Source organism: Theropithecus gelada, chromosome 1 (assembly GCF_003255815.1).
Source record: "Theropithecus gelada isolate Dixy chromosome 1, Tgel_1.0, whole genome shotgun sequence".
In the NCBI taxonomy this organism is placed as follows: domain Eukaryota; kingdom Metazoa; phylum Chordata; class Mammalia; order Primates; family Cercopithecidae; genus Theropithecus; species Theropithecus gelada.
Window position 1 is genome coordinate 24,464,830 of NC_037668.1, and position 12,361 is coordinate 24,477,190.

A 12,361-nucleotide genomic window follows, 5' to 3' on the forward strand; every position below is an offset into this window, starting at 1 on the left:
AAGAAGCCACCTTGCTTCCTCCTATATTTGACAATCATTCATCGGAATAGAGGTCCCTAATGACTCACATGTAAATCTGCTGGCTAAGAAAGTTCTAAGGTTGGAACTCCATTCAGATATCAACATTTGTAAGAAAAAAAAAATTTAAATATAACTTTGATATAAATTTTACTTTGATAAGATACCTACAGGAAAGAAACTGTTCATTTTCTCTAACAGGATGGAAAGCGAAAAACACTGGTGGGGGGTGGGAGGAGTCTGCACATTGTTTCACAACTCCTCTCTCCCTAGGGCAAAGCAGAGTGTGAGGAAGCCAGTACTAGTCAAGTGAAGCGACTCTAAGGACGGCCATTTTCCCTTACTGTCTTTGAAAATACTTCATTTTCTTAGCATTTCAGGAGATTATAACATCCGGTATTTCAGTTTTTGAGAGCTTTACTGATTGATTTTCCTACTCAAAACAATCCTCATTTCCTACATTTCTGAAGATCTCAAGATCTGGACTACTGTTGAAGAAACTTCCAGTAAGGTGAGTACTGTGGGTATTTTTGCAGAAAAGATCTAGATGTTTCCTTGAAATCCACAAAATCACAAGGGAAAAATTAATATTGGCTCTTCAGAGCAGTGGGGTGAAGGGAGTAGAGCTGGTATCAACTATATTCAGAAAAGTGAAAACTGCAGTTACTACTTCCAATTCTTTACTTACTTCAGAGATAGTAGATATCCTTTATTCTACAACTGGGGCACAAATGAAGGAATATGCATTTTGATCATTGCAGATTTTAAGACAAATTCTCTGAGTATATATTCTCTGAGGTTAGAAAGCTTGGTGGCCACAGGGATCTAGGCAAAAGACAAGAAAATTATTTCATTCTTTTTTATGGTTGCATAGTATTCCACACTGTATATGCACAACATGGATATAGCTGGAGAATATTATCTTAAGTGAACTAACACAGGAATACCAAATACTGCATATTCTCACAAGTGGAAGCTAAACATTGAATCCATATGGACACAAGATGGGAACATTAAACACTGGGGACTACTTGAGAGGGAAAGGTGGGAGCAGTATGAGTGTTAGAAGGCTATCTATCCGGTACTATGCTCACTACCTTGGTGATGGGATCTTTGTACAACAAGCCTCAGCGACACACAGTTTACTCATTTAACAACCCTGCACATGTACTCCCTGAACCTAAAATGAAAGTAGAAGATAAAATAAGACAAGATAATGTGGTGCACAAAGTATCAGGAAATAATATTAAGTAAAAAAGACATCTAGATGTAGAGCTGTGTTTTATGGTATTATCTCAATTTTACAAAACATGTTCTCACACACAAACGTATGTGAGAACGTTTCGTAAGTAATATTATTCTACAAATGAAAACACAGTAGAAAATTTATCCATTTTGCAAACACAATTATTCAAATAATTTGTGTCAATATTTTCATAAGTATGTTTAACTTTTACATAAGCATCATTCTACACCAGGTATAAAAGGCAGTTTTTCAGTCATTTTAAGATTACTTCCTGCCCTCCTGAAAGTTAATGATTTTTTATTTTTCTAGTGGCAATGTATAGGAGAGAGGCAGGGAAGTCAATTTGAAATAGATTTATATTGCAAAGTCTAGAATTTTTAGAAGTCTTTCTGTATAGCCTGGTGCAATATTTCAGTGTACTTGACTAGAATATGAGATTTTAAATGTTGATTTCAGAATTTATATATGTTAGATAAATACTGCTATCAATTATGTTGCTCAAATTTGTAAAAATGTTATGTTTTTACTTTGTTCATTTAGTATTGGAAGATATAAAAACTCCTATTATAAGACGGTATTTTCTTGTACTTCTCTCAAATTCATATATATAATATATAGATATGCTCATATGCATATATATAATGTATATTACGTGTGGTATGTGATCATGCATACATGTTTCTAAACATAAACATACACATATAAATATATATATTTGTGGCAGTGTGTGTACATATGTGTGTATATGAAGATAAATACATTATATAAAAATATATTATCATGAAAGACTATACAATAATGAAAAATAATATACATTTATTATTATTAGATAAATCTATAATTTAAATTATTGTATCTTCCCAGGAATTCACCATTTTACCATGTGGAATCTGATAATACTCTTGGTCTTAAGATCTTTTTAAAAATGATTCTAACATAGATAAGCTGGCTTTCTTCTCGTTTCTGCTTGCATGATAACTTAAATTTCTTTTTCACTTTTCAGTGATCTTTCACTGACAACATACATACAGAAATTTTAAATCAAATTTGATAAAAGTTTTCATTTAATTAGTTAAGCTCTTTGTGTATAGGCTAATAATTAACATATTTTGGCCTGTTTCTGCTATCTTCACTTCAATTTATAACTCTTCTATATTCTCCTACTTGTCTTTTTTTTTAAACTTACATTTCCATCTCACCCTCTAAGACAATTACATTAGTAAACTGTCACATTCTTTTTCTTCCCTCCCTCCACCATGTTGGTATACTTTCTGTTTCTCTTTTCTTTGATCAGGGCTTTCTTTTTTAAAAATAGGCATACACAATCAAGTTCGTTTTTCATTCTTACTCGTCTTTTGGCCTGCAGCTTTTAAAAATTTTTTTTTTAATTTTCTATTGAAAAGTTCTTCCAAAAATGTTTCTGTGTGCATCTTTGTCTGGAAAAACTACTAAGGCCTTGAGGTTCAGAGAATAGTTTTCGGGGACCTTTTGTTTAAATATCATTTTGTTTAGATTGAAATTCTAGTTTTAAAAATTATTTTTTCCTTCAAGACAAGATGAGAGCATTTCTTTTGTACCTGGGAGGCTCGATATGTTTTGAAAATCAGAACTTGGAGGTTTAAAAGATTACTTAATGCACATTTTTCTAGAAACCCCAATGTTATCAGTGTCATTACTGCAAAAACAAAAACACTAATATTTCAGCATCAAAATATATGAATATTTGTGTTTAAGTGGAATAAATAAAAATCATACATAGCCTCCTGTAATCTCACATCTGGTTTCATTTTGCAAGTTAATTGTGCTGTCATACTCACAAAACAAATCAAAACTTCCCATTTCTAAACTTTTTGTTTAGCAATTTATATGGGATTTTGGACCAGCATTATATAAAAATGATTCCATTCCCCTGTTTCAAGTAGATTTGTTGTTGAGAATCAGTTTCAATCTAATTTTTGGATCTTTGCAGGTGATGTATTCTTCATTCTCAGAGGTGTATGGAGTATTTATTTGTTTTTTATATGCTTCAGTTTGACTATATGTCTTTGTATAGATTTTTTCCTTCATTCTATGCTTTTCAATCTGAGGACACTCATGTTCTCTCAAGAAGAAAGCAATTAACAGCCCCAGGAATTTAAATATCTTAATTACATAAGAGGTACACAAATACATGCTTTCTATAATTAAAATATTTGTTTTGGTATTTGTTTTTATTGAGATGGAGTTTTGCTTTTGTCACTCAGGCTGGAGTGCAGTGGCATGATCTCTGCTCACTGCAGACTCCACCTCCCAGGTTCAGGTGATTCTGTTGCCTCAGCCTTCCAAGTGGCTTGGATTACAGGCACCCACCACCATGCCTGGCTAACTTTTGTACTTTTAATAGAGACAGGGATTCACTATGATGGCCAGGCTGGTCTTGAATTCTTGACCTCAGGTGAACTGCCTCCCTCGGCCTCACAAAGTGCTGTGATAATTTAAAAAGGAATTAGGAATCCATAGCATGCTTTGTGTGTCATCATGTGCTAAAGTGCACTGGCACTAAAGAGGTCCAGAGGAGTAATACTGTGTCCTTAAGGGGACTCTGAAAATTTCTAGAAGGCAAACTCTCAGTTGAGTCTTAAAGGTTGTAGGAGAGGTAGTTAGAGAGAGGAATGTGGGAATAGCTTTCCAGGCAATGAGAAGAGAATTAGCAAAGTCATGAAGCATGAAAATGTTTTATACTTCTGAATCGTAAGATATAAGGAACACACAAGTGCCAGAAGTTTAAAAAAGAAAAAAGAATGCAGATTATTCAAAGTTTTCTGAAACCAATACAAGAAGCAAGGAATGTATTGAAAAGAAAATGAGCAAATATTGAAACATTTCAGTGAGATAAAAATGTGTTTTATAGAGATAAATGTGGATCTGTTAAATGAAAATGAATTAGACAAATCGAGCCTAAAAGAAAAATCAAGCAACTATCAAAATATTCCAGCCAATAAATCCTGTGTTCTGCAATAGAGAAAATGTAGATGTCCAGGAAAGTGATAGTTTTATGGGCACAGAGGACAAATACGGCAGGGTCCAACACCAAGGAAGAGGATACTAATGATAGCTGACAAGAGAAGAGTTAAGGAGAATAGGGTCTGTGTCCCAGCATGAAACTGTAGTGCTGTAGCAGAAAGTTATTCATATAAGATGGGAGGCTGCAGCCCATTTACACCTAGGCCACTCCAGTCATAGTGGTGGGTGTGAGAAGGTTTAAGAAACAACAGGCAGGTTTTGGGGGATAGGCCCCAGCCCCAATAAAGGATGGGAAGAGGAACCAAGGACTTTGACACTGCACAGCCCATACTCTAAACACTGAGACAATTGCTTGTTCACAGACCTCCTTCTAACACCTGGACCCAATTCAACTATCCTCATTCAATGGGAAGAATTACTTGGACATTCCTAACACAGCAGTTCTTCACTCAATTTCTACAGTAACACATTTGGTCATTAAGTCCTTCTTTATCACACATATTCATGAACAACTCTTTCTAATGGGCCACTCATTCACAGAGGCATACATCTTCTTTTAAATCATCTGTATACGTGTGTAACACTGTCTACCATTTTTCTCTTGTAGGTTCACTTATATCTTTAGAGATGGCAAATAACTACAAGAAAATTGTTCTACTAAAAGGATTGGAGGTCATCAATGATTATCATTTTAGAATTGTTAAGTCCTTACTGAGCAACGATTTAAAACTTAATCCAAAAATGAAAGAAGAGTATGACAAAATTCAGATTGCTGACTTGATGGAAGAAAAGTTCCCAGGTGATGCTGGTTTGGGCAAACTAATAGAATTCTTCAAAGAAATACCAACACTGGGAGACCTTGCTGCAACTCTTAAAAGAGAAAAGTTAAAAGGTAATTGGGAAGAGGGAACACCCACCTGCTGCAACCATCCCCACCCTTCCCAACCTTGATTAGAATGCCACCTTGGTCATAGCTGATACATCCTTTTCCCAATTTGTGACTCACTGGCCATGACATTGTTGGCACTTCAGATGCCAACAAGTAGACAACTTACGGCATTCCATTACTAATGTGGATTGACATATATCGGAGTTGAGGTGCAGTAAAAGAACAAAAAGGAGAGGGAGTTGAAGACAGACTGAGACTTCTAGTACATTTGACAGATTACATAATGACAAAATAAAATTATAAAAAATTGTTGTTTATATCTGAGATATGTACATTTAGCCAATTAATGTGTCCATTCTATTGAGAATATTCAACACATCATCATTCTTTATAATACAAAAGATAACATAGTATTTAAATGTAAGCATTGCTCCTGGTAGTACGAAGACCTCCTCTCTTGTCATATCATTGAGTTAAAATAATTAAAACAAAGTCGGCCGGGCGTGGTAGCTCAGGCCTGTAACCCCAGCACTTTGGGAGGCCAAGGCAGTTGGATCACGAGGTCAGAAGATCGAGACCATCCTGGCTAACAAGGTGAAACCCCGTCTCTACTAAAAAATACAAAAAATATTAGGCAGGCGTGGTGGCAGGCGCCTGTAGTCCCAGCTACTTGGGAGGCTGAGGCAGGAGAACGGCGGCGTGAACCTGTGGGGCGGAGCTTGCAGGGAGCCGAGATCGCGCCACTGCACTCCAGCCTGGGTGACAGAGTGAGACACTGTCTCAAAAAAATAAAATAAAAAATAAAAAAGTCAAAAGTCACAATATCTCACCTCACAAACCTATATAACATCTCCTTTCACTGGTTTCTGTAATTTGAATAGATTATCTGGAGAATGTGACTAAGCAGTCAGCATCATGAGAACCTTACATTTTAAAAGGAAATGATAGAAGAATAGGATTGGGAATGCGTTTGACTGAGGCACATGGAGTTCAGAGGACATGAAGGATGTCCTCACTGCACAGAGGAGGAGTGATGAAAGCACTGAAGAGTATGAGTCAGTGTTTGTGCCTTTGTTTCTCCTGCTGGCCTCCTGGAAGCCAGACTAGGCTAATGCAACAGAGGTAGACTAAAACACACCTGAACTCTCAAGCAGGCACTAAGAGCAAACAGTATTGAAACTGCTTCAGCTGTCCACGATCATCTGCTCTGGGTTTATACATCTTCCTTTTTTCTGCATTAGTTGTGAATAAAATTGAATCCATTCCAGTCAAAGGAACAACCCCATCTAAAACGAGGAAACAGAAAGAAGTGGATCCTGCTACACCTGCATCCACTGCAAGCAACAGACTCACAGCTAAAGGAGCAGAGGAGACTCTTGGACCTCAGGTAAGCTTCCGGAAGAGGAGCAGGCTTCAAGTCTCACAGTGGAAGCTCTGCTATTGCTCTTCCACTCAATCTCTCCAGCAGACAGTTATTTCTTCCTATGGTTCCCATCAAGTTTCAGATTTATCAAATTACATAATAATTGATCATCCTCTTTCTGCGAGGCAACAAGTTAAATACTTTAGTAAACATAATGTAAATATGTATAAAATAAGTATAGTTTCATCCCCAATAGAGAAGGATTTAACTTGAGAGTCAGATAAAAAAATGTTTCCTGTGTTTACAAAAGCCTAGTTTTTTAACTACAAGTCAGCATATCCCAAAATACAAGTAATTAAGGAGTGATGTGTGTTACTTTCTCCGCTCCCCTTTTTAAAATGAAACCATCTATGCCCTGTTCTTTCAATTGGCCTGGCGATGTACAACACCCACTTAAGTTTCCAAGAAAAATAATTTATATATAATAAACATCCTGCCTTGTAATGAAAATGTGTTCTGCTTCACTTGACACTGAAAATAATTAACAAGAAAAATAAACTACTTGTAGAAAAGAAGAAAACCATCTGAAGAAGAGACTGGAACCAAAAGGAGTAAGATGTCCAAAGAGCAGACTCAGCCTTCCTGCTCTGCAGAAGCCAGCATGTCCACAGCCATGGGCTGTTCCCCACCTCCCCAGACCTCATCATCAGCTCCACCCAACACTTCCTCAACTGAGGTACACTCTTCCTGGTCCCCTTGTGATTCATTTTCTTAACCCAAAATGTAGGAATCTGATTTCATCCTCTACTGAAAAATGACATCAATAATCAGCCAGTAAATCAAATGTATAGATTGAGAATTCACTGCATTTTAATCTTTTGCTTCCAAAGGGATACTTGATGAACTTGACATTATCTCTGACTGCAGAAAGTTTTCTGTCCTGTGTTGTCTGGGGAAGACAGAGAGCGCTGTGGAATCTGGAACTTTCAGCAATGGACTCACTGTCTACTGCCCCCATCTGTTTCACACCCCTTCCCTTTGCTCACTAATTTATTCAAGTTTCTTTGACACACACCATGCTCCTTTTTCCTTTAGGATTTTCACACACCATATTTCTTTCACCTTAAAACTCTTACTGGTCAACTTTATCCACCCTCTGGATCCCAATACTGAGACCTTATCCTCAGGAAATCCTCACTTAGACTCCTGTAACTTAGGTTAAATCTTCATGGTGTTCTGTTTCCTAGGAATTTCTTTCTATTCTACTGTTTATGACAACTTAAGTTAAGAAGTGTTTATCTTTAACACTTACCACCTACTCAAGGTAGTTCCAAGATTAGGGTTAGTTTGTAATTCTGTGGACCACCGTAAACCAGGGAGGGCCTACTTCAGTGTCTGCCTCATGGGAAACTTCCAATAGATACCTTTACTCAATGAAAAAATGAAAAACCAGTGGCTCACACCTGTATTCCCAGGACTTTGGGAGGCCGAAGCAGGTGAATTGCCTGAGGTCAGGAGTCCGAGACCAGTCTGGCCAACATGATGAAACACCGTCTCTACTAAAAATAGAAAAAAATTAGCTGAGTGCGGTGGCACGCACCTATAATCCCAACCACTTGAGAGACTGAGGCATGGGAATTGCTTGAACCAGGGAGGTGGAGGTTGCAGTGAGCCGAGATCGCACCACTGCACTCCAGCCTGGGCGACAGAGTGAGACTCCGTCTCAAAATAAAAAAGTAAAAAAAAAAAAAAAAAAAAAAAGAACCATATCCATATTCTAAGATATTAACCACTGCAGCTAAGCAAATGACAAATAAAGGTCATCTGACTCAGTCAAAGATACCTATTGTGAGGCCAAAAGTTGTAAAAACAAAGAGAAGTGATGGAATAGGGAAGAGAGCTCAGGAGTTTGGGAAAATGTAGGCAGACAGAAGATGATACACCAAGACTTACAAATGAAAGAAAGTAAACTACGATTAATAATTGCATGATTCTGATAATCCTTATAATGTTGTACTCGTCTCAAATTTGGACAGGTCAGCCTTACTGTATGCATGTATCAGCAATAGTCTAAAAACTAATTGAAACTCTAATGAGCTTTATTATAAAAAAGAATGTTCTGTATTTCTGATACACAATAGAGGAGATCAACTATGATAGGCAACAAGTGATGAAACCACAACAACAACCTTAATTGGAACATGCTCTATTCCCTTTTTTCTTACATTAGATTTTGTATTAATATAAGACTATTTCAGAAAAAAAAGGAATAAATGCAGACAAACCAGATCAAACTTAATTAAATTTACATGAAATTCCAGCATCCATAATTTGCCACATTTCTCTATATACCCTCTCATATTTACTCCTATGTATACACATATTTTTTCTGAAAATACCGTAATACAATGTAATGTCCTATTATGTCTCTCTGAGCAGCTATTATGATCCCCTTCATGCAGGTCCTGTATTCATGTGGCTCCTTGTGAGGTTGCATATTGGTTACTATTAATATTCACATGGATGAGTCTACGGTTACTGATTAACTTGCATTGGGAAAGGACTTTTCTGTGTTAGGCTGAATGAGTCGCATGGATGAAAAGTCAGATCAAATAAAGTCCAATCACTCACAGATGATCACTGTATATGGTATTCCAGATCAGACCACTCAGGAGCTGCTGGTTTGTGAATGAGGCCTACCTATTCCTCCAGTGCTTTTTCTTGAAATTGAACAACTTTTCCTTCATTAATGTGTTCTGCTGCAATTTAAGGAAACCTGGATGTTATAGAGAAAGGATATTAAAGACAATCCACTCTGATCCTTGGTTTTCTGCCAGCATGCTACCTCCTGGAGCCCTGACATTGAGAAAGGCTGCAATGGTGGAAATGACACTCTGTAGAGTGTCTGTAGCCTGAACCTACTGAGATGAGGGCATTCTGAGGGGTTTAGCCCACAGGTATTCTCACCTGCTTTAACAGTATTTATCTTAGGCAGGAAAGTATGAGTTGTATGCTAAAAATTGCCCTGTCTACATTGGTAATAACTAAACACTATTGATGTATGTGGTTTGTGGTGGATACCCTTTACCATTTTCAGTGCTATTCAATTGTATTTTGTCTATTTTTATGCTCTGGCATTTTAAGCTGGTAAGAGTAAAACTACAATTCATTATTTTATGCTAAATTTATTTTAAGTCACTTCATGATAATCAGCTCAGCATCCACTTGTCTTATGTTGCTATTATATCTTACATTGTAAGGATTATTCTGTTTAGAGAAGAGTCTTCCTTTACCATGTGGTCTCCTATATTACTGCATCTGGCTATGAGACTACTTCAGGATATCCTCTCCTTCCCTGTATCCCGGCCCTAGCTCTACACATCTATAACAGTTTTGGGGCCCAATGTTGTGACGTGAGGTCATTGAAGAGCAACCCTGTATTCCTCACTCAAAAATTTCTTTTTTGTATTCCTTTTTTATCATGCGCAGAGCCTAAAACCATTGGCCAACCGTCAGGCAACTCCCAGTAAAAATACTTTCCCAAAAGACCCAATGATCGTGATGGTACTAAATGCAACAAAGATATTTAAATATGAATTCTCAGAAAATGAGCAAAGAAGAATGTTTCATGCTACAGTGGCTACGCAGACGCAGTTCTTTCATGTGAAGGTTTTAAACATCAACTTGAAGGGGAAATTCATTAAAAAGAGAGTCATCATTATATCAAATTATTCTAAACATAATAGTCTCCTAGAGGTGAATGAAGCCTCTTCTGTATCTGAAGCTGGTCCTGACCAAATGTTTGAGGTTCCAAAGGACATCATCATAAGAGCAAAGAAAACTCCAAAGATCAATATTCTTCACAAACAAACTTCAGGATATATTGTATATGGATTATATATGCTACATACGGTAAGGCATCAAAGCTGTTTTGTTGCAGTTTCTACAATAACACGTGAAGTTAAAACCCCTGATGTGCTAAATGGAAGTTTGCATATTTACTTAACATTAGAACTCAGGACTCTCTCAAAACTACTGACAAGTAAATAAAGTCTTCTTCAAGGTTAAGACCAGGACTAGGAGAACTATTAATGTTCTCATTCCCATGTTTTTCTTTCCAAAATATCACCCTGAAGTTCTTTAGTAAAACATTCACTGAGAAACCTTGAGACTTCATCAGCTATGACTACCTATTATGAGTCATAATGATCAAGGATAGTGAGGGATCTAGATCCATACAAACATAATAGTAAACTTATTTCTTTGATTATAATCTCAATTGTAGCAAAAATCACATTAGTTTCATTCTGAATAAAGTATTGTCCTTTGAGGCTTGAGTTCCAGTTTTGACAATCAGGGCAAGAAATGAATTGACTGATTATACCTGGAAAGCAACTGCAGAAAACAGGTAGGACAATGTTCTGACCAAATGAAGCCTATTCATCAAAAAGTATTGAACAACCGAGAAATATAAATTTGGATGATACTTGGAAAGTCAAGTAATCTGTACTCGTATATTAGATATGTCACAAAAAAAAGAGCAGAATAATTTTTCTGATATGTTACTGTCAAAATTTATGAAACTAGTTAGCATGAGACATTCCAACTCAGAAAACCAGTCTATACCTGGCTATTGATTCCAGTAATTTCTTACATGATCAACAGCTCACAATCTGTTACATTTATTTTCTAGAATGACCTCTTATTTTAGCAGCGTTGCTTTCTGTACACACTCTTAAAGAAATTATCCTTAGAAATATACATCCAGAACGATGAGTAATAGCCTTGATGAGCAAGAAATTGGAATGTTTGAACATAAGGACCTGATTTCAGAATGGGAGATGTTGAAAGAGATTCAGTAAATGGAGAAAGTCAAAAAAGTAATTAGATAGTTACTAAAAGCTTATTTTTTTATTACAGATTCCTCATAACATAGCAAACAATTAGTTGTAACAGACGCCCATTCTTTTGCATAGGGGCAGAGGCCAAATAAGCCTACCAAGGACTTCAGGTTCCTTTGTATCAAGGTGCTTTGGGAAGCATAGCTGTCTTGGAGGTGAAAGAAGTTGAAATTGGGAAGATAACTCATTGCTCTAGAACTGTAATAGAAATACTTAGAACGTTAAGGACTTAAACAAAAAGGATATTGAGGGAGAGCTCTGTGAGATGGTCTAGACTAAGGCATATGTGTTGTATGTTGATACAGTACTAGGAGTTGCTGTCTTGCATCTTGTTTTTAATCTGTCACAAGAGACTTTCCCTTATGTACAGTAGTTACTATGTTCTCACAAACATGATATTAATTTTTTGTTGCAGAAAAATGTAAATAGGAAGACAACAATCTATGAAATTCAGGATAAAACAGGAAGTATGACTGTAGTAGGAAAAGGAGAATGCCATGATATCCCCTGTGAAAAAGGAGATAAGCTTCAACTCTTCTGCTTTCGTCTGAGAAAGAGGGAAAATATGTCAAAACTGATGTCAGAAATGCATAGTTTCATCCAGGTGAGAAATAAACAAATATTAGTTTTCCAAAGATGAAAATCATTTGCTTTAAGTTTTAGGAAACCATACTTCTGTTGTTTTACACTTAAAATTCTGCAAGTTCATGAGAAACGAAATGATGCCCTTGCACTTACACTTAGAGAAAATTATTAAAATATATTAAAAGAATGACATTAATTATCTTCTTCAAAAAGACATGAAACTTGTGCTAACTACTAAAATATTTGAAGAAATTCGGAGGGCACAGGACTAATTGAAGTTAGTTATCAAAACCAAGTTCTTTGCAGTAAGATAGGCTTGGTATATATTTTGCTCATTTAGGTGCATGATATTAGAG

The 12,361-nt window shown here is 36.4% G+C and overlaps 1 protein-coding gene across 4 annotated transcripts in view; it reads left to right on the plus strand.

The window, feature by feature from the left end:
* The first annotated feature begins 288 nt into the window (after positions 1 to 288).
* Positions 289 to 12,361, plus strand: part of PYHIN1 (pyrin and HIN domain family member 1) — a 38,257-nt gene continuing 26,184 nt past the window's right edge. For 2 of the 4 annotated variants that reach the window (XM_025383448.1, XM_025383465.1), the window contains exons 1-6: positions 289 to 529; positions 4,875 to 5,159; positions 6,398 to 6,543; positions 7,088 to 7,255; positions 10,009 to 10,431; positions 11,836 to 12,024. In XM_025383448.1, the coding sequence (XP_025239233.1) occupies positions 4,895 to 5,159; positions 6,398 to 6,543; positions 7,088 to 7,255; positions 10,009 to 10,431; positions 11,836 to 12,024 (1,191 nt within the window). In that variant the 5' untranslated portion in view covers positions 289 to 529; positions 4,875 to 4,894. The remainder of the gene's footprint in view (positions 530 to 4,874; positions 5,160 to 6,397; positions 6,544 to 7,087; positions 7,256 to 10,008; positions 10,432 to 11,835; positions 12,025 to 12,361) is intronic. The other 2 variants (XM_025383456.1, XM_025383473.1) reach the window with 1 other exon arrangement.